Genomic DNA, 27,873 nt, shown 5'->3' on the forward strand with positions numbered 1-27,873 from the left:
TCATCAGCTTTTACCTCCATACATTGACAAGATCACAAAATCTGAGAAGTTGGAAGGGACCTACAAAGAACAAATTCAGCTCCTGGTCCTCCACAGAACCATCCCCAAGAGTCACACCATGTGCCTAAGCAAGAGCATTGTCCTAACACWTCTTGAACTCRGACAGGATGCTGCTGTGACCACMTCCCTGGGGAGCCTGTTCCAGAGCCCAACYACCCTCACAGTGAAGAACCCTTTTCTAATAYCCAACCTAAACCTCCTCTGGCACAACTTCCGGCCRTTCCCTYGGGTCCTGTCACTGCTCACCACAGTGATCACTGCCTGCTCCTCCTCYTCCCCTYACAAGGAAGCTGYAGACTGCAGGTTCCCCTCAGTCTCCTCTTCTCCAGGCTGAACAGACTGAGTGACCTCAGCCACTCCTGATACAGCTCCTCCTCAAGGCCCTTCATCATCCTCATCACCCTCCTTTGGATACTCCCTAACAGTTTTATGTCCTTCTGACACTGCGGCACCCAGAACTGTCCCCAGCACTCGAGGTGAGGCCGCCCTAACCCAGAGCAGAACGGGACAATCCCCTCCCTTGCCCGGCTGCCAATGCTGTGCCTGATGCCCCAGGACAGGGTTGTCCCTCCTGGCTGCCAGGACACTGCTGGCTCATGAACAACTTGCCATCCACCTGCACCCCCACATCCCCTCCCACGGCACTGCTCTCCAGCCTCTCATTTCCCAGTCTGTCCATACGCCCAGGGTTGCCCCATCCCAGGAGCAGCATCTGATTTTCCCTTTTTGACCTTCACTTCGTTGGTGGYTGTTCAGCCCTCTAATTTATGGAGGTCTCTCYGCAAGGTCTCTCTGTCCTCAAGGGAGTCAGAGGCTCCTTCCAGATTTGTGTCATCTGTGAGCTTGCTCAGTATCCTTTCTAGTCCCATGTCCAGGTCACTCATGAAGCTGATGAAGTGCACATGGCCAAGGATGGAGTCCTATAGAACCCCAATAATGATGTCTGATTGTCACCCCACACACTATAACCCTGTGTGCCCATCCTGTGAGCCAGTTGCTCACCCATCTCACAATGTGTGCTGGACCTTTTGTCCAGAAGAATTCTGTGAGACAGTACCAAAAGCTTTACTGAAATCCAGAAAGGTTACATCAACTGGATTCCCTTGGTCATCTGATTACCTCATCACAAATCACATAGGACTTTCCTCGCATGAAGTCATACTGGCTGTGACCGATGACTGTTGTCTTGCACATGTTTTTCAATACCTCCCAGAATAATTTCCTCCATAACTTTATCAGGCACTGAAGTGAGACTGACAGGCCTGTAGTTTCAGGGGTCCTCTTTATTGCCTATCTTGAAAATCAGGACAAAGTTTGCCCGCTTCCAGTCAGCTGGGACCTCACCGATGAGGAGTAAATACTTCACAAGCAACTCTTCTCTAAAATGTCTATATTCTCATTATAAAAAGATTAATTTTCACTATGYTTTTTCATAAATCTAATTCTTAAGAAAATGTTCAAGAATTCTCTTTCAAAATGTATCATTTTAATCTCAACATGCTACAACCATTTAACAGCTTCTAGTCATCTTCTGGTCTCACTGTTACCAGAGACTTACAGGGCAATGGGTTGTTTTCTAAACATTAAGCATACAGATAAATTATTTGGCCAACAAACTATTGACATACCTCAGAAGTCACTGACAATTGTTTCTAATGGGCCATTTTTAAGCATGCAATGTAACTAATCCACAAACCAGATAAAGAACGCTGCCATGACAACACTAGAAGCTCATACGCAGTTTCATATGGATTGCTATCTCAAGAATCACCTAAAATCACAAACTGCAATTAGCTTTTATTTTCTTGTAAAACTCATGTACTTGAATAATGTACACAARGGAGCGACTGGCTGCATAATACAGTAATACTAAAATAGTGATCCATTCCCACTGAACTGCATTGAGAGCAATCTGGGAAGGCAAGAGCATGCTTCAATAAATACATACATAAATAAACAAATAAATAAATCACCACTGGCTTTGATTTTTGTTTCACCACATTGTCCTCTAGGGCAGATAGATAACTTGGACTAATGATATGTCCTTATCATCTAACTAGGAGTTTGGACACAGTAAATTGAATATAAAATGTAAGTAAATCAGCTGTCTATATTTCAGAGAAACCAAAAAAAAACCAAATGTAAGATATCCATAAACATGAAACTAAATTTAAAAAAAAAGCAAACCAAAACCAAAAACCCAACAAACAAACAAAAAAAACCAAACAAAAACCAACAAACTACACAAAACAACCACCCCCAAAACAAACTCAAATAAAAAAGCCCACCATCCAAAAAAACAACAACCCCAAAAAAACAGAAGCATCCACTTTCAGCACTTTAGGAAGTTTACCTTTACTACATGAATTAAAATGTGATGAAATGTTTGCTTGAAATATTGATTAATAATCAATAGCTAACAAAAAACATCTTAAAATTTTGAGAAATTGAGTACTTTAGATTTGGAAAATATGTGAATGATTRTATAATCCTAACCTACAGCCCTTGTATGAATACGACTGCAAAGACTACCTCCMTGCACCAATTAGTCTCTCAGAAAAAAGATCATGAAATATTATTGTGCAACAGTTCTACAAATTCAAGCAGCTTGCTGCATGTGCAACTTAAGATCCTGAGAACTGTCRAAAGAGATTTTGCCTTACTTTCTCCAAAGGCATCTTCTGTAAACCTAGACAARAACTGGAATCTGTCTACACAATAGATACAAACATTACAGAACATTCAACTCTATTTCTATCACGTAAGTTAACAAGAAATTCTAATTAAGTCGGTGCTTTAATAATATGCATTTTATTTACATACATAAAGCAATGTCCAAAAGTCAATTTTGTATTCAAAATAGTCAGCAGTCACTTACAAATGAAGCACAAAATAAACCTGATGTACTAAATGCCTCAGGAGTATATAGTAGTAGTATGTCTATGCAGTTTAATATCATCTTTTTCTGTTTCTATGCAAAGACAGACAAGTATTTTGCAATGTTAATATGTGAATTCCAAAACAAGTAAGACAGTTAACCCGTATTAGACAAAGATACACAGTAGCTGCAATATGGGGGGGGGGTGATGATATAATACATTAAGAAATAAGCTGAACTGTGTACAGCATAAAACAGGCAAATTCAGCTTACAAGAATTCTAACATTCATTAGGCACAAATCCTTCAGTGCAAATGCCAAACACAGTCTTCTTTTATACAAAAATGCCATATCATGCAGTATTCTAACACAATTAAACCTTGTCCCTGATACCATAATCTTCATTCTCAGTAAAGAATTAAAGGAATAATTAAAGAAATCATTAAAACACCTGTGTAATTTAAAAAGTAAATACAGTGGCACAATACCTTTTGTTTAAAAAAACAAAACTGTAAAATTCTCCAGGCATGAAAACAAATCCCTGTTGAAAATTAACTGGAATTCAGGTTTATCCACCACTTAGGCACCTTCTGCATTGTTCASCCTGCAGGTATGTATTAATTCAAGGATCACTTCAGGATTTAGGATTGCAAACTGGAAAAAAATCCCTCCCCTACTACTTATATATTGAACACTATGTATTGCTCCTTCATGACCACTAACACAAAAGTAATTAYATATGAAAATCTAGCTACCTAACAAGATCCAAAGTTGTTTACTAAGGTAACAATCCCATAGTAATATGTGATAAACACACAAAGCTGATGCCCTTTGGCTTCAGCCACTTGTWCAAACTTTAATCTGCATGAAAAATATGCCAAAACCGAGCTCCAAGTACTACRGACTGCCCCTGCTATTTGTTCCAATGGTATCCACAGAACATATATTTAGTYGTATGTCCAGTTCATGCTCTAAAATTATTACAAATGCTAAGAAGTTCTATGCAAATAAAGGCAGCCAGGGGAATGAGAAAACAAACCAAAGATGAAATAGAGGCTAGACAGGAATAATTTAGATGGGAAAGCAAAGATATTTAATCTTAAAAGAGCCACATGCATTAGGAATCTCAACTGACTCCAACTAAAGTCCTCTGGGAGTATTTGAAAAACAGGAAAGCAAAACCACCTACAAATGTAACAGGCATGACAATGCCAAACTTTTCACTCATGTTTTATGTCGAAAAATTAGAATTTCTCTAATAGAAAAATACAAACAAATTTTGGAAAAAGTGAGCTTTAATTATAAACTCTGCTAGTAGGACCTTTTGGACAGTAGGAAAGACAGACCYGGATTTTTAAGCAGGGAGAAGTTACTGTTTGGACTAACTACAAACAAAGAGATCACTGAAGAGTATTTCATATTCTTGACACAGCAGAATTTGCTATTATGATTAATTAACTAATCAACCAATATTACAAACAACCAGACTTCCACAGAAAGTCATCACAGGAAATCAAATATGCTCCTGCTAATGAATTTATCAGATCACAGTATATTCACGGGATTGTATTATTTAATCCTTTAAGGAATTCCAAATAGGTTAGTATACAGATGGCTAGATTAACATGTCAACAGGAACATAAACACTGCAACACCACCATTATATAAAGCTTTTATTAAATTAGGGTACGAAACATTAATTTTATTCACAAGGTCAAAGATCACAATGCTCTTAGTCCTAAATGACAACTGCATCTATAGACAAACAAACAAAATATACAGACCATTAAATTTGTACCTGAGAGAACTGGAACATGTTTTATTTTATTTAGAAATAAAATTGCAGTGCAACCTGAATTCGGGAATAAACCTAAAGTTTTTGTTTTCTTTTTGATGTAACATGCTCAACAAAAATTACATTAAAACTAGATGAAAGTCATACATACTGTTTCATACTAGCTGCCAAGTTTAGCATGACTAAGTGTAGAAACAAACATTTTTCTAGTTGCAGCACTATCTCTATTGAATTTATTGCTGTTCTGAATCTAAAATACTGACAATGACACTGTAAATATATTACAAGTCATAATGTGTACTAAAAGGAAGGTTAAAGCATACATGCAGCTACTAATTTGAATAACAGGTTACCATAATAAGCCCGGAATGTTCTGATCTGGATCTTTCATCTAAAGATTCAAAGTAACATCAATGGGTGCAAACAGYAGAAAATAATGCATTTCCATTTCCAAAGGAAGTTTTCTTCAAAAAAGGCAAGAGGCAGACACAAATAGCACTTAGGCTTTGCCTGAATTTTGTTCCATTGAGCAAAGACTCTCATGCTACAACTAAAAGAACCAATAATTTARTATTCTGTAAGTCTTGAGAATAAACAAAATCCTAAGAAAACTTCTTATGAAATACATGCAGCATGTACATACCTACAAAATTGCTGGTTTAAAATGCTGGATATCACATTCTGATAGTTAACTGGAGTCAGGGAGCACAACAATTTAATTGCTTGCTCCCCTACAAATTTGGTCCTATCAAAAACTACACATGTACCACCACAACCAGAACTGTCAAAACCTGAGGTCCTTGAGGCTGTTAAAAACTAAAGGCATTTCTTTTGTAATACTGTGATCACCAAAGATAGAAACAGAATAATGACATTGACTAGAAACATCAATTACAAGACTGGCAATTTAATAACATACCTTTATCAGAAAATCTAACCTTAAGAACATTTAATAAAACAGTTGTAATATAAACTGAGGTTCCTGCTCTCCAAACTATATATCATATAGCAAAAGTAAATTACTTTACAAAATAATAATTCACTGTTCTTCCCAAAGAATTGTATTTTCAACATCAGAGTAATATTTCAAGAATTCTAATGGTGTTTACAGAATTTTGCACATGCAGTATCTATATAGTAAAGTTCAAGACCTTCCAAAAGTTAAAAATGTTAAACTGTCAGTGAAAATTATGCAAAAATTAAGGTATTCAGTGCAACATTTTAAAAGTTCACATACAAATTTCTACCCATCAGCAAGAACTCTAGTATGTCAATTAAAAAAAAAAAAATTAAAAAAAAACAATTCTGGATCATAAATAGGTCCTATATAATTTTCTTTTAATATAATGCAATATCAATACCGATGCAGTTTTTTCTCATTAGTCCCTGGTAAAAGCTTTTCTTTGGTTAGCTTTTACAATATCATCAGGAGATGCTGATTTGAAGTCAAATGGTGTTATGGCCATTGTAGGACCAGTTTCCTTGGGTTTTACACCTTGTACTTGTCTACTGTATAGAAAAGTTTTATGTATCCCAACTGTGCGCCGCTTATATCCTTTTGGAGGATAACGTAGGCACAAGGTTAGAGCAAAAGCTGAAGGTCTTGCATGCAGCGCCTTTATCCATGAAAGGGACAAATCCAGCCTCTTAAGACCATGCCCYTTTTTGGGTTTTCTGTTTGTTTTGGCAAAACCACAACATTTTCCTTGTTTTTCTTTTACAAGTTTAGTTTCAGGACTTAAGATACTTGACTGTGCTACCACACTTTTTTCTGTAGATATATCTGCATTTTTTACAAGGACACTTAAATCAATGTTGGTTCCTTGGGAGGGCCTCAATTCAATTACATTGCTCATGGGCAAGTCCATCCTTTGTTCAGTTTTATCTATTTCAATGGTCTCTGCTATTAAATCTGAGAGTGATAAATTCTCAACCTCCTTTACTGGAGAAACTTTAGAAAGGGCTAGAGAAGACAAAGATCCTGTTAGCTCTGGCATCCCACCGGAAGTTTGCGGYTGATTTACTAGTTGTGATAATGAAGAGGTTCCCAATTTACTATCAGTGAGACTTGCTGTTGATTGGGTGTAAAGATCAGCCAAAGAGTAACAGTGGCTAGCACTGCTTTCCTGGCGCTCCTGAAGCAAGTCAGCCAGTGATGTACTTCCAGATCCTAACATTGGCAAAGCAGCCATGTCTGAAGAGGGGCTTTCTTGTTTTCTACTTTGCACAAGTGAAGGAAAGTTTTCAAGAAGTTCATTCTTTTTATTTACAGTATGACTGACTTCATTATCAAGAGCCAAGTTTCCTAAAGCACTTGTTAAACATGGAGGACCATAAAAATTTGCATTACTATTGCTATCAAAAGTATTTGAGGAAACAAGAGGAATGCTCTGTTCAGAACTCAGAGAATCACAAACCATATTCTGCATCAAGGATTTCAAGTCCTGTGTTTCCTGGCATTTCAATGGGTTACTTCCTATGTTAAAGTAAACATCTTCAGTGTCAGGAACCAAACTTACTGCATTAGCACTTTCTGGTAGTTGGTTCTCTGCCTGTTTATTCACAGGTTCACATAATGATCCTTCACACAAACCATCACTGAACGCAGATGACAGAACAAGCGAAGAGGATTTCAATCCTTTCCTTTCACATGAAGGTATATTGGATTTTTCAGAATTTGTAGTTAAAGAATAAAGAGCTGTCAAGTTTCCAAACCCAGGTTGTTTGGTGCTGTCAGCAAAACTGTCAACTGCACAAGAGAAACTATCTGTATCAATACATGTTTCTGGACAACAATGTAAGTCTCCTTACCTTACGATAGCCAATAATTTTCAGATGGAAGTCCAGGCACAACGAAATATCCCATTTTTTAAAAGGTAACAGCAGCAACCAAAGAAAAAAATCAAGAAACATGAAAAGGCATTTAATTACTAAGTGTTATCCAAAGGTAAGAAATGTTCTACAATTAAATCACAGGTATCTACTGAAATACAAAAAAAAAAACCTTTAAGACTAGGCAGAGAATGCCAGACTACAACTTTTTTAAGTACAAATCAAAATAAGGAAGTTACTGTCTAGACACTACCAAAAAAGGGAGGTATTGGGGATGGGAGATGTCAGTTCATCAAACAAATAACAGAAACACTAAAAATATAAAGATGCTTTCCAAATTTAATGAYATGCATTAATTCAGTTAAGTGACATATTATAAATCAGGAATCCATCATAAACTGCAGATGGTTGCAGCTTGGATTTAAACGGACACTAAGGTGTTATTTTGACTTCTAGCTAAAGAAAAGCTGTTTCTTTTAAATGTTTTAGAACACACATATAGTAAGTCAGTCTTCCTTAATTTTCCAGGAAATGACTACTGCAATAATAAGCGTCTTCACAGTTCGTAAAGCCAAACTTAAATCACAGATAGAAATGAATCACCTTTAATGTAAACAATTAAATACAAGTATACCTTTTGTAGTCTTTCCTAAAGTCCCAGCATCCTTATTCTTGGTCTTCACATTTTGCTTACTGCCTTGTGAAAGCACAAGATCCAAAGCCTTTTGTACATCAAATTTAGTATCCAGTACTGCTTGCACCATTGTTTGTTCTGGTATGGACTCTGCCAAAACTTCTCTCATTTGATCAAGGCATGAATTAAGACGGGCTGAAAGAAACATATTACTCTTACAAGCTGCCCAAAAATATGTCTTCAATTGCCTAACCACTAGCACCACACTTCTGATTAGTGAACAGAAGAGAAAAATATTACAGTAAGAGTTAAAACCCATAGAAATTAATTTCAATCTCACTTACTGCCCTGACAGACTTTGCTCCCGCACCCTGAAGTGTATTTGCAATATTTCAGATATTGCAATAAGGAACATATCACTGACTACTATTTTTATTAATCCAGACAGTACTGAAATATTTTGATGCTGTAAAATAACTATCTTCACTGCAGAAAAGAAATACAAATAATCATGTTAAAATTATTCCAAGTAAATTAACAAGTCAATACAGAATCCCACTGAACAGCACAGACACTACCAAAGTGTTTATAGATGCTACAAGTAACACCCGAAGTAAAATAGCATTTTCAGGGWCCTCAGGCCTAGCAACTGAAAACCCTGGATCAATATGCCAGGTTTCAAACTACCCGTAATCTTAACCTTTCCTAAAACTGCAATATATTTGCTGATAAAAATCAATTTTCTTTGCAGCATACTTCTGCAACCACCGTAAGCCTTTACTAACATGTTGTACAACAARAGACTGAAAATTCACCAGGTTTCCACTCACTGGAAGACATCCAAACACTAAAGGGCAGAAGAAAATCTTCATGAATATCCCAGTTTCTGCCAGTTCRGATTTAAAAAACAAGAACTGAAGAACAGGAAGACAACTACATATTTTGACTYGTACACTTCCTGGAAGATGTTTAAAGAAGTTTGCTTAAGGGAATTCAACACCACAGAATTCCAACACCAATGAGGTTACACATATTAGCACCCTCTACCTGTAATTCAAGTAGCAAGTGAATCTTCCCCAGACATTTGCCCTGCAAAACAGGAATGGGCAGAGCACCGCACAATGTGCTGGGTGCCATTTACTATCTAGCACTTAACAAGAACAACCTTGTGAAACTCCTTGCAGCCAAACTGGCTACATCAATAATTATGTATTAATGGCCAACACTACATACTGTATCAAACATAACAGGTCTTTACTGATGTTTCCACAGTAGAAATGGATTATTTTGAAGTTTATACTGATGTTTCCACAGTAGAAATGGATTCTTTTGAAGGTTATCTTCCCCCTTTTCTTTAGTCCAAAACGTTACTTTTTCCTTCTTGCTCCGATACCAATCCTTAACTGATTGAGTCTGTCAAAAGCATTCTGCAAAGCCATAGCACTGTATTGTCTAGATCATCKGTACCATTACAGTGGCTCATTCATTCTTTCAAATTGCCTCCTAAAGCATTATTTCCTCTGTAAAAATCTGTACATTATTCCCACATATATAATATTTAACCATATCTCTAAGCATTAGCTTAACTTCTACCAATGTACTTGAGRTAGAACAGTAAATTAGAAAAAAAATTGATTCCAAATTTTCTACAACTTTTTTTAAAGACCAAATTTCAACACACTTTAGTCTGATCTTATCAACATTTTAAAAATAACCCTGATTATTTCCAAAACAGTCTAAYGCAAAAAGTCTCATGCATTCAAAACAGGATAAGAAAAGATCGTACAGAATATTGGCTACTCTTTCAAGGAAATGCGAGACTTTGAAAACCTCTCAAATACTGCTAATTGCTATAATTTAGAACACAAAACAAGAAAAAAATCATTCTATAAATACTCAGTTTATAATATTCAAGAGTCAAGACTGAGCTGTCGGTATAGCTGTTCTAATATCTCCACATCACATGAAATCTCATTATTTCTTTACACTAAGAAACTAAGACCACATTTCAATGTATGCAACCAAGTTACARCAAAAGGTAGTGACTAACTTGAAGAATGACCTCTGAAAGTAAGTTCCTGAAGAGTATTGTTTTAYAACAAGATTCCAGAATTGGTAGCAGTGTCACTCAAGTAATAAACATTAATTTAAGGCCATTCTAATAAATCCTTACTTCATACAAAAGATTACTCTGATAGTTGTTTGTTTTCTATAATTACCTCTATCAACTTCAGTCAACTGATGAGTGGATGTAAAACAATCAGCAGCAGCATCGGTACCTTCATAGCCATATTCTTCTTCTAAYGGCTCAACAAGTGTGGCTGGTTTGTCTCGTCTGGAGTAAATAAATTGAGCTGCTGCATTAGGTAAAAAACAAAGTATTAAAAAAAAATTCAAATGTTTTTTCCTCCTTTAAAGGCAAAACAYAACTAAAGGTAGAGTAAGTTAGGATGCCGAACTGTTACAGTGTTTTCAAGGGGGTGGTGAGACACTAGTGTATAATAACTGCTACCTGAGACTGCACAGAGCACACAACAACTCATGCTAGAATAGAAATAAGTTGCCGCCACAGTAAAACTACAGGCTGGGCAATATCTTTGTATCCATGAAATGCAATAATTCTGCAAAGTTCAGCATTAGAAAAAAGATTATACTTAAGGTTTGATAAACAATATTTTCTATACAAATCTATGGCCTATTGTCTTCAGAACCTTAACCAACTTTTAAACTCAGTTTCAAYTGTAAAAAGTTAGCAAGAAATTAACATTGCTTTTATAGGCTGTCACTGTCAGATTACTGGTAAGAATTTAATGGAGTTGAACACATCCTTTMTATCTTGGAATTTTCTTAGAAATACAGCCCATGAGTAAAAATCCATATTCACACAAAACTTTAAACAAGTGCATGATTTCACTGTGATTTAGCAAAACATTAAGGCATGTACAGATAAAACTCKTTGCTGAACAAGTACCACAGTCATTATACACTCTCAGAAATGTGCAAAGCATAATGTAAACAAATTGCTTTATGCTACATAATATGCTCCTCAGGTCTGAAATCCATACTGAAAGCAGGTGCATATCCAGAAGGAGTACGGCCCTCGCACTGTTTCCCAAATGTATAAATACCATTTCATATTCAATCACCGTAACTGAAGCAAGTATTAAGACTGCTATACAGTTTAGATCAGATTATTTGACAATTGAAGCTTATATACACACAGAGTTCTTAGGAAAATTACTGTGCACAGGCAGGAACTAATTTTGCCATTTATCAGTSTATACCTGAGCAAAAAGTACACATTGCATATTTTCATCACTATAATCCACAGCATACGAGAGAAACAGAGTTTTAAAGACCTAATTATCACAAGTTCCTCTGGCCAGAYGCCAAACACCACAGCGCATTAAATCCAGGCCCCCCACAGTGGATTAAATCCAGACCAGTTACCTGCAGTAGCACACCTTCATGTCAACACTAGCTGTACTATTTCCAGGGCATATTCAGCTCTAAAAACACTGCCACCAAATCTGGGGAAACCCTAAATTGATAATCTTGCCAGAGCCTTGACTAGAGAACAAACTAATGATTCTACAGCTAGGTTGAATTCAGCTGGGCTAAGCCACTCCAATTATGCCTTACCTAAGCACACAGACATCAATATTTTTTAAATCAACTTTGCAACATTACAAATGATGGAAGGCTGATTAGTTCGTGATCTTGCATGATAGGACCRGCACAACAAACCACAATAAGACTCCCTGCCCCACATTTATCCAAAGTTGTGTAAAAGACATAACTACCAGGTGTAGAATAACAACTGTTAAGCCCAGGTAGATCCTACTAACCATATGAAAAGATGCCAAATGTTTCAAGATTATCAACACATTCCCACAGACCAGATTTTTACATTACTAAGTACATGCTGATSACCTAAGCTAATACACAYRTAGGATTCAATATATGGCTAYTTGTCTAATGGGGTTTCCAAAAGTACAATGCCTAACACTACATAACTGACTGTGACAGGATTATGACCAGTAGGCACTTTTYAAAAGTGTCAATAGTTTTTAAATATTGTTTTAATCTGGAAATAAATATTGGAGTAGGTATCAATGAACAATACTTGAACGCAATTATTTGAACTGACCTGTTGAAGGAGAAATGCAATAATCATCTTCTACCGATTGGCCATATACATCATCATCTTCAAAGTCTATGAAGCAAAAACAAGATTAATTTACAGAATTTCTAAATTATATTATAGTTCGAAGCATAGGTTTTATGCATTTATACATTTCATGTATAAAGTTCTGGTAATCTACCTAGCTAAGAAGTAACCTTCTAAGTTATAATAATAGAATTTTATTACRATAATGTAATTCAACATTTAATACCTGATTCATTAGGCTGAAAATTTTCAATAGCTACAATACTTCACACCTCCTTCTTCAGCATCTCCTTTGTCCTCACAGACCAAATCCAACTTTCTACAATTCCACAAGTCTTTATGCATGGCACTTCTCAATATTTTTGCTTGACCTCTCAGTCTTTATCTCAAACAGACAGCTCAATTTTAACTCCAACAACTCAGGATCAGTATTTCTACTCCATTCCTAAGCATTTCTCAGTTTTCTTCTCTGTTTTATCCTCACACTCATCCACCTTTCAAATGAAGTTCAGCAAGGCAAAAACCCCAATTCACAATTAACTCTGAATATGCAAAATTGTTTCAGGCAAAAAGTATCTCATACAGTTACTTAAAGATAATACTCTTTCCTCATAAAAAAGGCACCAAGAATACAGAGTAAAAAGGCACCAAGAATACAGAGGAAATTATGCACCTCCTTTTCAAAAACTAATCCTAGTATTATGTCAATTAAAAAAAAAAAAGTGTGATTTACTCTAAGGAATAATGATATACATAATAAAAGTAACAAACTATCATTAAAGACAGTACTGCACTTGGSAGTTTCACAAGTAACATCTATTGTGTATTGCTTTAAAAGACTTACACACCACAGCATGCACTGACCATAAAATTAACTATTAAAAAAATTCATGAATTACAGAGAACAGAATAGAAGTTGCTCAAGTACTCCAGCTGTATTGACAACATACTTGCAGATGGAATACCACATTTGGTTACACAGTATCTCAGAAAGAAGAGGAAAAAATTGGAACAAGGTCAAATAATGACCAGAAGTCTTCCTATGAAAGGAAACAAAGAAATACTGTAAACATTCACTTTAGAAATGTGGCTCATATTTGGGCAACAAAGAATCATAAGTAGCACAAAAAGAACATATGGCATTACATAAGGAAGAAAGGAAGACACAAAGCCTACTTCATTTAGGCCATAAATGTTTCTGTTTGACTACAGAAGTACTACATGATACAAGAGCTGACAAGTAACCCCGCAGTCATGTTTCCAATGGCAATAGCAACTTAAAGACTACAGCAAATTACAATGTATCTCAGCAAATTCATGAAAAGAGATTCTAAGGAGTGTATGAACATGAAATTAATTCCATGGATTTGCCACTCAGCTTCACAGATGCCACAGACTCAGCAGAAATCAACATTTCAACCAATCTATAATGAAAAACTGTTTTTAGAGGATGAAAAAGTCAAGCAGTAAAATTCCCAATCCAGTCTCAGGTCTTGCCTATACTAGGTAAATTTACACTAGCAGAAACTGCAAGGTGGAAACACATAGACATCACAGTTCACATGAATTTACAACTTCCACAGAAGTTCCAAGATCACAGTGCAAAACCCAATTTGTGCTACAAAACCCCGTTTGTGTGTAACACATATACACCATGCAGTCTGTTCACTCAGCAGAAGACCAGAGGCAGGCTGGAGCTCTTCTTGCATTTTTTAATAATCTCACAAAGTTAGGCAACAAAATTGCTGCTCTCTTACCAAAGAGTTCTTAAAAACATCCGTATTAACTGAAGTGTGTCCCTTTCTTCAAAGCCCAAGCCAAGAAAAAAAAAGACTTTGGGGGGAAAAAAAGATTGTGATTTTTAGAGTCTGCCTATTCTAATGGGGTCAGGGCACAAAGAAAACTGCAGTACTGCAGGCRCAAGCCAAGAAGAATTTGATCATTCCACGCAAGTTTAAGTAAAAAGAGAGGTGTCTGAAAAGGAGGTTATTCCCTAAATGCGCAACTCCAGCTTTAAGACCTACGTTTCTTCTGCAAGTAACAGCTGTTGACTCCTATCTATTAACATCAGCCACAATTTGCTAGAGTTTGGCCTTGAACACCAACTTCTAAATTTTACAAGTCTAAAGACGGATGGGTGCAACTGTACTGAAGCTTATTTTCAAGTCAATGACACTCCTGAAGAGCAGAATCAACTTAGGCAGCTCAAGGCAATGCAAGCAGAACSTCGCTGTGGCTTGGACCGCGTACCAAGGCCACACTCTCCCCGTGTGGAAACTCCCAGGAGGCCCCRGCAGCAGCAAGAGGAGGTCCTGAACGGCAGAGCAGCCACGTGTGCCCGACCCTCGACTCAGGCGGGAAACGGACCGGGAATRGGGCGGGGAGAGGCCTCGCCCAGAGCCCCGTCCAACCCCCGCCGAGGGGAGGTGAGGGGGCGTATTTTCCCCTCCCACCAGCCCGACAGCCCCCCGGGCCCTCCCCTACCGCCGTGTGGGCCCCGCCACACCCTCCTGACCGCGGCCACGGGGACGGGTGGCCGGGCCGGTGGAAGGGGCGCGGGCCGGGGAGAGCGCGAAGGGACCGGCAGCTGGGGCGGGCCCTGCACCTCTGCCATCAGCGCCTGCTCGCCGTAACCACTACCTTCGTCGTAGTTATATCCTCGGACGTTCCTGTGCCGAGACATGACGGTGATGACGGCGGTGTCGGCCTCGTTCGCCCGCCCGCGGTGGCGTTGGCGCGGCGGGCCTAGGTCGCCATGTTGAGCTCCGGCGGCGCCTGACGGAAAGCCCCCTTGCGCACGCGCGCAGGGCACCGCTTCCGCTCTGGCGCGGGGCTGCGCATGCGCACAGGGGTCCCGCCCGGCTCGGGCGCTCCCTGGGGCGGGGGCGGCTCCGGGAGCGGCRCCGGGAGGGGCTCTGAGGGGCTGGGGGGAGCACCGACCCTGGGGACGGAACGATCCGGGAGCGACTGCAGGTGGCACACAGTGCTGAGGTGTAGATGTCATACTGGAAGCCAGGCAACCTTTGGACTCGATCTTAGAGACCTCTTCCAAGCTGAATAAACGTTGCTGCGATTCTGCAGGGTCTGCTAGCATAGAGTTTATCTGTGGTAGCTGYCTGTGTGGTAATGTAAGTGAATTACAAGGTAAAACTAGACAGGAAATGCCCGTTTTCTATCAATGATGGGTTTGATTCAGGCCAAACACGGGAAGTGTTACAAGCACACAAGCGTTTTAAAGCTTACTCAAAAACACTTGCATCGTTGGGGGCATTCTGGGTTAGYGTTAAATYACTAAGGRCATGTTCRTTTAAACACAYTTGAAATAACATGTCTGTGATTTGYGCACCTCCACGGGAACAGGGTTTGAATGGTTTTGAAATTAAGTACAAGGCCTTTTTCAATTCTGGATCTGAAACAGCTCCAACTGACCTGGCTTGTGGATAAGAAGAAGCAAAATGTCAAAGCATTAGGCTCCAYGAAGCCTTGATCTGATTTCACTGGCACATTACTGTGGCACCATGTAATGCCAAGTTTCAGTCTGCAGGAGCAGTCGCACTGTGAAGGGACCAGATAATCTAGGAATGTCCCTACAGCTGCCCCCGTTTGCTAGGTCAGAGAGAACAGGGCAYGCAGACAAGACCTTAAGTTCAGCTGGGAAAGGGAGTTGGGATAGAGATCCAAGTTCATGASCTCCAGAATCTGCTTCTATATCTGCCAGCCCAGTTGCTCCCYATATATCTGCATTCACCTATGGGCTGGAGAGCTGCTAGGCAGATGATCCCATTAATATTTCTGAAGTCAGGTGTTGTAATCTTTGAGACCTTTGATAATTTATTACCATCTTTTCATCCAGTCTTGACAATACCAGAAATCCAGCCCCCTTCAGCCACCTGCACACTCCAGGCATCCTCTGATACCCCAGCCCACAGCCACACATCCCTCAGAACACACATGCACTGCTTCTGTAACTGCCACCTARCTATTGTCTTGTCCTTGCCCACACACCAGAACTGTCACTATCTACCACTCCACATCCTTCCTGGTCGCTGCCAGAGGCAGGGAGTGTTAACCATAAGCCGAAGTTTGTGTTCATATACAAATTGTATGCAAAGGTGCAGATTGTTTCCTTATGTTATTTGCATATTTCTAACTAGTTTCCACAGAGAAGSACATGCAGCTGTACGGGCTCAGGTTCCATGTAATAACTTTCATGTGGTGCTAGGATTAAAACAGAATTGAAAACAAAGATTTCTTACCAATACAGGTGTCCTGTTGACCTTTAGTGTCCCAAATATTCTCTGCAACAGAGATTTGACAGTAGTTGTGCTGGTCCTTATCTGTCCCAATATCTTATCATGAGTCAAAGATACAAAAATGAAGACTCGGTATCCTACATTATTGCACAGCCAGGGTGCACACTTCTAAAGTTAAAACATGATTCCAGCACATGCTTTCTGAGCCTTCCGTGAAGTAACTTAAGACACTGTCTCTACAACTATAGGGCATCCTGCCAGTCTGCTTCCAACAAAGGCTTTTCTTTGAAAACGACTGTCCTTCCAGCCTCCAAACTTAGTTTGATCCCTTTTTTCAAATGTTAAAAATTCCAGTAAATCTTAATTATGTACATTTAGGGTTTTTTTTTTAGTTTCAGGTAGTAACAATTCCCATTTCTCACACCTGAAAATTGTATTGCAAAGGTATTTCTTTTATCCTTCTTGTTGATGCTTTTTACATAAATCACCAGCTGGTTATCAGATAATAACTTTTTCATGTTTGAGTTTTTTTATGTTACCTCTCTTGATTTCAGTGGCTGTGATGCTTATTTCATTTGCTTGATAGTCAAATGTAACTTTGTTTCAAGATTTCAATATTAGTTCGAAACAGTTGTAAAAATATAAAGGTGAGTATAAAGATAAGCCAGATGGAGAAAAGACAAGGAAAAAGAACCCAAGGACAGCAATTTCTTACAGGAGCACAATTATTTAATATTATGGTCCTTAATACACTGTGATCATTCCTTGCCTCTTCTTAATTTTGAGATCTATGTAAATGTTTTAGGGAAGAGTGTTCAAGAAATAATAAGCTTTTGTCCTCAAACCCTAGCTTGCTATATCTCATTGCTACTTGTATGTGAATGCAAGGTTCATGAGAGGTGTTCATCTGATAGCAAAGTAGTCTGTAACTAAACATTATTCCTTCAGCAGCAATTAAAACACCAACAGAGAACCTTGTCAGTCTAGGTCCAGGAGCTCTGASTGAGGAATGACTAACTAGGTTACTTATGGCATTAATTTCCTTGCTGCTCACTGATATTATACATTGCTTAAGGTGTGTGCATTTAGAAGTGAACTAAGATCATCAGTCTCAATCCAGGTGGCAGCATTTCTGGTAGTGCTCTTTTTTTCTGCAGTCTCCTGGGCACTCCCAACCCCACCACTATGATTTTTTTTTTTTTTTTTTTTTTTTTTTTTTTTTTTTGTAATTGTAAGAATCAGTTAATAAAATAGGTAATAATTTCATCTTAGCCAAGTGGGAAGTCTTTCAATTATGTTATTTCTTCTTAAAGTTAAATTGCCATGCTTTGTAGTAGTTGAGTAGTCTTAGTTACAATATACTCAGTCTCTTTAAATATTGTGTCCTTTTAAACCTAAGTCAAGCAAGGCCTGGTCTGGGAAAAAAAAACCAGCATAATTCCAGATGTTTTACCACACTGCCAGGTGTGGGTGTTAAGTTCTAAAATACAGATATCATCAATGTCACTGAACACTTTTCCAGCTGGTAAATGATCTGACTAGATAAAAAGAACTGCTGACAGTAACTATATGTCTGTTTTTGTCTAAACTGATGCCATGTAGTCAGAAGCTGATTTAGATGTTAGAAAATAAAGAGTATTAATAAATTATTATTTTGTGCATATGGTAAATAGCAAGTGTCTCAAATTTTCCACAGTATGAATGAGCTTGTTAAATATATTTATTATTTCTTGGGGAATGGATCAATGCAGAACARGTTTCACATGTGAGTGATTTATGTCAAGACCTCACATAATTTCAACAGGATCTAGCTAAGCTAGATAGCAACTGATRGCAAACAGTAATGTACTGGCTATTCAGTCTGGAAAAGACTGGATAGTTTAACATAGAAACATTAAGACTGGAAAAGACCTTTGAGATTATTGAGTCCAAACCAATCATMAACCCAGCACTGCCAACTCCATCGCATTTGTKTTCCTCACAAGTAGGTAAACTTCCTGTTACAATAAGGAATAAAATATTTCAGTGACTTTACCTATGAATATASTTTCTGAAACACTTTGGTCACAATCCCAAATTCCCTTGTCATCCTGCTGCCTCCCTGCTGGCTCTCAGACTGCTTGTCATCTGCAGTGACCCAAATATTGGCCCAGAAAGGGAAGTTCAGTCTCTTCAAGAYGGGGAACTGCCTTGAACCACAAAGCTGGGAGAGGAGGAGTTCRAATTCAAGCGTGGTTGCCAAGCACTCACTTAAAAATCTACTGTCAATTGTTTTTATCCCTGAATGCAAATAATATATTATTACAACAGAGTGGCGTTCACTTCTAGTTGGTCGATGAAGTGTGTTGTTGATACAGTGATGAGAATCATCAGGAGCATAGGAAATTTCTTATATGAAGAGAGATTAAAAGGATTAAGAATTTGTTTTACAGAAAAAATGTAAGAAATGGAATATGACCTAAGTTTATACTAGGAGTGGCTCAGAAATAACCATTGGGGTTTTTTTCTCTTAATAACAGCTTGTCTCAATTTCCTTGAGACTGAGAGAAGGCAAATTTTAAACTGATAAAAAAGCAGACAATTTTCATTCAATACAGAATTAGACTAAAATTCATGGGCAAAAGAAATTATCACGACAAAAAAAATTAGCCGGATTTAAACAGTTTAGATCCTTGTGTAGGTGACAAGAATAGTTCAACATAATCACAATAAATATTTGAAGTCTATATAAAATTCCTCAAGGTGTTAAAATCTTCATGTTAGAGATTTCATCTACTTCTCTTGTTACAGGTGACAGGATAAACTGAAAGGAGCTACAGACCTAAGGAAGAGRCAAAAGAGAAGGCTGTCATTATGACTCATTTGAATATGATGCATGTGCCTGCACTAAAGCAATTTATAAAGACGCATATATATATTTATAGTGCATATAGGCAGCATTCTGTTTTTTGTGATTATATACATCAATTTATCAAGCACTTTTGAAAGTTTGTCATTGATCCTGGCTACTACCATAAACTATATCTTCACCACTATGTCTGTGATGAGGTGTATTTATTTATTGCGTATAGTAATGCAGTCAAGCTTTCAGTAACACCAGTGAGACCTTTTCCTACTGCTTCTGTAGGAAAAAAAATAAACTTAGATTCTGGGAAATATCTTTTGAGAAACATTACACAAGTATCCATAGCTGCAACTCAAAGCAGGGTGAATACAGTTTGAAAAGTCCCTCACTTTACTGGAYAGAGTAATTCATGACTCAAATCTGACTGGGACATTCCATCACTGAKCTCTTAATATAGACCTTAAATTAAAAACTAATGCTAACACATGCATGCTTCTGGGAGGCATAATAATATCTGTCTTGTTGGGAAGATGGCTTCCCAAATTTTGTTTTCTGTGTTCTGCACTTTTATATTTTTGGGACCTGCCTTTGGCAAACACAGCTATGTGTTCTGGGCCACTGACTCAGGGAAACCCTCTGTACTTGCCTCTCTCAGAAATACCTCCATGGTTGTCCTGAGTCACATTTCTTCACGCATGAGACTCAGAACTGAATCTGTACAACTGGGATGCAACAGGCTGGTAAGATTTATGCAATATTATTAAGTGAGTCAGGGAGCATCATTASATGAATAAGAAATGTGACTTCATTTAGACTGATATTAGTCTTTGCTTCCTCTMCCCAAAAAAATTTCACTTTCAAAGGATGATTCTTCAAGAAATTCTCAAGTCYCTCTTTATCTCTCAAACGAGTCTCATGTGCTGTATACTGAAGAATCCCACAGCGAGTATTGCTAATTCATTCTCCAATCACAATATATAATGCACTTCAGATGCTCTTTTATTTTRCATTTCTTGCTTTCTCATCTGGTTTTGTTTTGTATATCTTAAAATCAAATGCAGTCCTACAGCACAAATAAATGACACTAGCAGAGAATGGAAACTTGGCCCAATCTTGCACAATAATATCATTTTAGTTCAGTCTTTTTATCTGATAACCAGAAACTACTTAACAAGATGCTCATTTACTATCTAGTTAGCTTCACATGTTTAAAGTATAAAATTCTATCACTTGTTATTAGAACAAACATCCTATCTGCTGYGAGCTAATCTTTTATGGCAGATGCACAGTCTTAAATGTATAAATCTATTAGAAAACCGATCTGATAAAAATTTATGCCTGCAAAATGATGATTCACTTATATCAATGTACTTGTCACTCAGACCTTAAAAAAATACATWTAATACCACAGAATTGGGTGGGTGCTTAAAATATGCAGGACTTCGATAATAGAAAAACATTAGCCACAAAATATAAAGGAGAAACACCAATTAAAAAGTGAAATTACCAGTCCAAAGTTTACAAGCTTTTACCTGATATATTATGAACAGGAGCATGTAAACTTTTGGTCTTAGGGTGCTGGAGCAGCTACCTCATGGGTGACAGCATCATTTCAGTTTAACTGGAGATAACTCATCTCCCCAGTTTTTGTGTCTGTACTTTATAAAAGCAAACATTGCTTAGGCCTTATGAATCAATATTTTAATACTGTGTCCAAAGCTGAGCTGATATGTCTGTTCTAATTAAACATCATGCTACCTGCAAAATACCCCATCTGAAAAGATTATTGTCTCACTATCTAAGGTATCTCTGAGGACATAAACATTTGCTTAGTGTGCTTAAAATTGTAATTGTTTTATGTGATTTTGTAGCTGATTGCAGATGTGGTGAGCTTTCACCTTTGTGTTGAAGTCCACGTGTGTTTTGTATTTGTATCCATGGAAGGAATTCCCTGCCAGACACAACAACATAGCAGTGGAAGCCAAATTCAGTTAGCATTAATTTTTTTTTTTTTTTTTTTTTTTTTTTCCAAACCATGCATGGATACAATGGTTCTTTCTGTTTCTCTGCTCTGGACAAAATATTGTCCTACAATACTTCACACTGGTGCCTTGCACCAATCGTTCCTGCAGACAACACCTGTGCTACACCAGAGGCTAATACCTCTGACTTAAAATATTAACTACATTATCTTTGAGTGGAGGGGATCCCAGCAGCAAAAGTCTCTCTTTGCCATGCATTCATGGAAATCAAGAATTAACTTAATTTTTCTTCTACTTTAGTAATTTTTAGTGGGTTTTTTTTTTTGGGGGGGGAAGGGGTGATTTGCAAGCTTTTATAGAAGMAAAGCTTATGAAAAAAATTCATATATTTAATTATCATAAAATTCATGGCAGAATGCAAGAGAGGGACTCAAATTAGTCCTCCCTCAGATGGAAAAACATGTAAAAGTGAATGTTACATGCTCTGCGTACATGCAGACTTTCACATTAGTCATAGTGTGGGCCCAGTGATGGGTCACAGAGATACAGAGACAAGTCTGGTTACAGCTGTGAAGACTAGTTAGGGGACAACAGATACAGAGCAAAAGAATCCATGTTTCATCCCTTCACTGCTTGTGAAATATCTTATTTTATTTGACATAAACTATTCCATAGTCTGAAATATTTAATGGAAATTGTCACAGACTATCCATATTACTTAAGTTGATGGTAGAATATTCAAGACTTAATGAAATTTCTTCTATTTGGTGTTTAATAATTGACACTCTGTAGAATTTAGAGTGAGTGAATTAAGTCAGTATCATTTTGCAAGGTACATAAAAGTGTATTCAGTGAAATTTAATCAAGAACATCTGTCAATATTTTAGTCCTGTAGCATATTAATAATAAAATGTCTAGTTKCCACTCACAACCCTTATTCTGGTGAAACATTAGATAGAGGCATCAGTAATTTGCTGGATTTCATAACTTGAGGTCATAATTTACAGTTTGATGCAATGTCAGCCCTCTGTATTGTTCTGTTAAAGGAAAGTTTAGAATGATTGGAAATGTTACCAGCAGGATGAGTAAGGGCATCCTTTGCAACCGTAACAGAAAATATTCCTACTTCACTTAAGTTCAGCTGTGATCATGAGGAAATTCACATTTCATTCCAAATAAAAGCTACAGGAGAATTCTACTTATACTGCCCAACTACAAGATGCTGGTCATCTTTTTATAGAAATTCATTTGGGACCTGGTCCAAACCTTATGAATGTCAATAATTGTGTTTACTTTCATGAATCAATTTGAAACTAACCAGACTAACAAAATATATAAATAAGAGGATTTTGGTAGAATCAAAGTACAAAATTGTGTGTTGAGGTCCAGTGAAGTAAATTGTGTTAGAGAGATGCCCTATTACTGCTAGAGAAACCATGAACTGAGCAACAAAAGATAATAATAGGTATAGCAAATTTCTTATCTACATTCTCAGGCAGGGAGAAAATGTCAGTGGATGTTATCTGTGGAAACACAAGATCATATTAAAAAAAAAAAAAAAAAAAAAAAATAAAAAAAAAAAAAAAAGAAGAAGAAGTGAGATATAGCAAAGAGGAGCCAAATAAGCAGGGGCCCCTTTGAGCCTGAGAAGTTGGGAGAGTATCAGTGGAACAAGTCAGTCCTGAGCCATTATTTGACTAAAGGGAAAGGCATCAAGTGAGCTCTGCTAAGGACCAGGAAACTCAACTAGATCAGTTTATTTCTGATTATAGGGGCTTTAGTCAGGGGAAATACCTTGTATTTTGCTCCTTGGTAAAGTTTGCACTTCAGGTAATGAACTGTGCCTCAGAGAAGGGCCTTAAAGTGGTCTGGGCATGGTACTGTTTTTTTTTTTCCTTGGCAGGTGACGGAGCCTGCCAGTTTACAAAAATATGGAGACTTAGCAACTACTGTGTGCTTGTATGAGACTTCCCGTATCTTGCGATAAAAACAYGGTGATTTCCAGTATTTTAAAGCAGTCTGGACATATTATATTTGAAGGCATATCAAGAAAAAATATAATCTCTCAAAACAAAGTTGAAAAAAGACATTTTGCAATCAATTGAATTGAAATTTTTAAGAAAACTTCCTGTGTGCTGAAAAGTAACTGTTCTTCAGTCAGAAAAAAATATGCTTGTCTCAGGCTGTAAGCTCTTTGGAAAAAGGATTATCTGTAATTTTTTCTGTATTTTTACCCTACTGAGAACAGCATCACATTCTTGTGAACATCAAGAACAATAGCAGTAAAATATTGGTATCTCAAAGGTGAATATAAATTATGACCAATCAAAACACTCTCAATGTACTGGAAGTCCACTTGTAAGTCTTACAGCAGAGTTGCATTTGTACGTATTACATTACTTCTGTAAGGCTCCTGAAATAAATTAGTGTTGTCCAAATKAGCACCATTTCTTGACTGCAACATCTTTAATGTGACTGAACATTAAGTTGTCAGTGTTAAAAAATTTAACTTTATAACCTGAATGCAACTATCATATCTTTCTAAAGAAAATAYTGTTCAGGAATAGCCCCAGAGGAACAGATTTTTCTCACTTTTATGYCATGSTSTCCTTCTGAAAAGAATCCTAAGCTRTGTGTGAAATARTAGAAAACTTAYMAACAAAATTWAAGAACCCATAGYTAGTCACATTGGTTCTGAGCTTSCAAGGCACAAAATGAGCTATTAAAATCTTGTTGGGATGTTTTCTATTGTAAATAACCTGGGAGAAATCAATCAACTGAGAATGGAAGACAAAAATATTGCCATAATAAAGATACATCCATGAAGAAAGGAAAATAATWACTAAGGGAAGTCCAAATGATTGCATGTATTTCCTTCAGCAAGGGCAAAATCTGTAAAACTAGGTCGATGTTCAGTTTTACCCAAATATGCCATCCTGTCTCTCTGTTCGGAAGCTAAATTTGTCTCTTACAGTGCTTTATATCAGTAACAAAAAGCCAAACACAGATARATTTTCAATATAGTTTAAATGTGACCTCAGCATCAGCAGTATTTAGCTGGTGAAAGGGTGGATGTGTTGCTTTGATTACAAAAGTTTTATCTCATGGGAATGCTCAAACAATCTGTTCCAGTTATAAGCAATATGACTATTTATAGTCTGAGCCTAATACAGACATAACACACCTGACTCTGTGAACAGTAAATACTTTGTGAGGGTTAGAAAGTGAAAAAAGAGCTGCTTGCAGGCATTGCCACATGGTGTACAGCATTTGCTGAGAATGACAATGCAACATCTGCAGATTCCCACAGGATGTGTAATTCTTGTTATTACAGGGTCTCATCCAATTTATTTGACATTATTGTAAGAGTCACATAAAAATGAATTGATTTTGCTCCTTAGCTTGTCATGTAAAATACTGGYTAAATACAGAGTTTATATTTGGATAAGTGAAATGAAACCTTTCTATTCCCACACCTTGAATAAGCACTTTCACCTTGTTTAAGATCATTCCAAAAATAACAGGAAGCAGGCAGGTAATAGGTACTATCTGGCCTAACATTATAATTGCAGCCCCAGGCAAGCAGRGAATAATGGATTCTTCTATACACATTTTCCCCATGACCAGATCTTCAAGGAAAAGGGGCAACTGTAATAATAAAGAATCCAAATCTTCAGAAACATTTTAAAAGCAAACTGATTAAAACATTACTTAGAAAAATCAATTATTTCTACCAGTTATATGCAGCACGGGCATAGTTGTTTGTTATTTACTCTGTTTCTCTTCACTGAGGGGAAATGAAAAAGCAAATTATGGAGAGACTTGTATAATCACAGGTCAGCTGATGAGTGAAGAAAAGTAAGCTTGTGCTTAAAAACAAAGTTTTCGGTTGTCACAGTGTGCAAATGCTAGGTTATAACTACTCTTTGTTAGGTTTTCTGATGGTAGGAGTTAGGGAAGGCATGAACTGGGAAGGCATGAGCAGCAAGGGAAGCTGAATTGCCATGCTCATTGTGGGGATCTCATTGTACATTAATCTATCTAATCTGTCTGTCCCTCCATCCATCCATTCATCCATCCTTTGTGAGCATAACCAGCTATAGGTACATTCCCACATGTGGCAAAAATCTTATATTAATGGTGTTTGTGTCTTCAGCTGTCRATTTCCTGCTGTTTGTTGGTGACCTTGGCTTCACCCTTGACAACTGCAGTGACCTCAACTTCCATGGTACCTGTTTGTATTTCAGCAACCTCTCATGAACTAAACTTAGCCCGGAAAAGCAAGAAGTGAAGCCCGCACTTGGCCTTTCAAGTGGCAAAGTGGTTGGAGGTAGAACAACAATGTTGACATGACTCAGTGACAGAAAAGTCAGATGGATCATGGGAAGAAGCARTGTGGCCTTTAGGTATCTCTTTGTCAGGGACACACACACAAATGTGGGTGATCTGCAGGCAGCTGTGTAAGACCATCACCTTAACAGTGCAAGCATGACTTATGATGGTCCCTTCTGATAAAGGGTTATAGCTAAGCCACCATCAGTAAATAAAAATTAGGAAAAAAGCTGTATGCCATGAACTTTTCCTTTMGTTGTTTGATTCATGGGCATGAGAATTCACATAACGAAATTTCTCAAAGAGTGCTCCCTTTCATTAGTGCAAATTTTTTTCCTACTGAGCTCTAAATGGTTAGTTCTGCAATATTAGTGTGACAATTCCTGGGGGATTTGTACACCATCAACAAAAAGTGCTCTATGTTCATGAAATACATGGCCTGCAGATGATCAGTATATATGTCTCAGCTCTCAGCTCACACCATCTTGCTAAACTTGTCTGGACTGAGGAAACTTGGTTTTGCTCTTTCCTGTGGGCCTCCCACTAGGAAACAAAAACTAGTTGATTTCAGTATTTCCATCTGCTCTCAAAATCCACCTGATTCTGAAAAATCAAAAATCCCCCCTCAAAAAATCACAGAATGAAAAATTGATYTCTGCAAAAGTAAGAAAAACATTTACAAAACAGTTAATGAAACCTCTGGTGTGCAAAAGACAATGAGTAATGTACCAAGAATAACATGTGTGATTTGTTTAACTAGAAATTCTGCACTTCATTATGCGTCTTTCAACAGCCAGTGAAGACTGTAAGGCTTTTCCTGGTAACAGCAGTGAGAGCTGGAAGACAATACTTTATGTTCATTTATAACCCACACACAAGTTCCTGCTGATTTATGACTTAGCTCCCACATTCAGTAATAACAGAAGTACCTTTAACCTTGAGATCATCTTCTCTCGAATTGTTTSATCTTCATTCGAATTACTTAATTGGTTTCTGTGTAAGTTTATTGTTCCTTTCTGACAAATGTTCTTTTCTGTCTTGTCCAGGAATACTGATCATTGTACAGATTATAAATCAAGAAAAGTCTAATGTTATCACATAATCCGGCCTCCTATGTAAACTATGTGAAGCAGTTCTTATTTGTATTGATGCATGGCTTTTAGATGTACATGTTATCCTGAAGTCTTGAGTAAATGCTTCACAGACAGAAAAAAAAAGGTTGAGACCTGCAGCTAACAGCCCCTGACCACTCTGTTCTGCTTTCCTTTCTACAGCAGGTCTTTTGGATTACATTTATACTTCTGAACAAGCCAGACTGGAGATTGTGCATTGGCCCAGAAAACATGTAACATGGCTTGAATCCAGATCCAAAAATCCCCATCACCCCATCCCAACCAGATTCATTTTATCCAGAACTGGGGAAAGTTTCATGTAACAAGCTGTCCATTTAGTGATACCTGCACGTTTTCCAGGGCAGTAGTGCTAGCTGTCAAGGATCAAAGAGTGCTAGAACGGTAGAAGTAAAAGAAGCTGCAGAAGGGTGCATGAGAATGAGCTCTGACCCTGTGTTACTTGCATGTGTAAGAAAATCTCAGTGATCTTTATCTAAGCTTGCAGCCACTCTCTTTGGTTTCTCCATTTACAGTTTACTTCTCTGTCATTTGTGCACCACTCCCTCTCCACATACTCCACTCTCCCCATCTATTTGTCTTGATTAATGTGTACCTGATAAACATATTTTGTACACCCATTCTTGGGACCTCAGAATCTCCAAGATGTGTGTTCTTACATTTTCAACCTGCATTCCAGTTCTTGCATATTTTGTGTCCTGTTTGTTCTCCCAAGTAAGTATATGAGGTGGTAGCTATCCCTAAAGCAGGTTAACAGCTAGCTGGGCTAACTTTTCATGCTGAGGAAATGAGCAGGTGTTGTCCATCCCAGGGAAAGTAATGTGTCAGGAAACATTCAAACTGGCACAATTGATCATGAGATCATGGTAATTGTAATAATATGACAAAGTAGCATTTTGAGAATTGAAAATCCGGAGCATTTACAGAAGGATGAATTATCCTGAAGGAGGCATACTGGTCA

General features: G+C 37.7%; 1 protein-coding gene across 3 annotated transcripts in view; it reads right to left on the reverse strand.

Annotated features, from left to right (window-relative positions):
- The window catches only part of HBS1L (HBS1 like translational GTPase), a 58,552-nt gene extending 43,377 nt beyond the window's left edge, over window positions 1-15,175 (reverse strand). Inside the window, exons 1-4 of one of the 3 annotated variants that reach the window (XM_057364410.1) lie at window positions 15,011-15,175; window positions 12,350-12,415; window positions 10,419-10,556; window positions 8,200-8,394 (exon numbers count right to left, since the gene is read on the reverse strand). In XM_057364410.1, the coding sequence (XP_057220393.1) occupies window positions 8,200-8,394; window positions 10,419-10,556; window positions 12,350-12,415; window positions 15,011-15,053 (442 nt within the window). In that variant the 5' untranslated portion in view covers window positions 15,054-15,175. Of the gene's footprint in view, window positions 1-7,252; window positions 7,277-7,544; window positions 7,600-8,199; window positions 8,395-10,418; window positions 10,557-12,349; window positions 12,416-15,010 lie in introns of those variants that run through there. The other 2 variants (XM_057364412.1, XM_057364413.1) reach the window with 2 other exon arrangements.
- Between the last annotated feature and the right edge of the window lie 12,698 nt (window positions 15,176-27,873).

This window comes from Malurus melanocephalus, unplaced genomic scaffold (assembly GCF_030028575.1).
Source record: "Malurus melanocephalus ecotype Western Australia unplaced genomic scaffold, MMel_1.1 scaffold_38, whole genome shotgun sequence".
Classification (NCBI taxonomy): Eukaryota; Metazoa; Chordata; class Aves; order Passeriformes; family Maluridae; genus Malurus; species Malurus melanocephalus.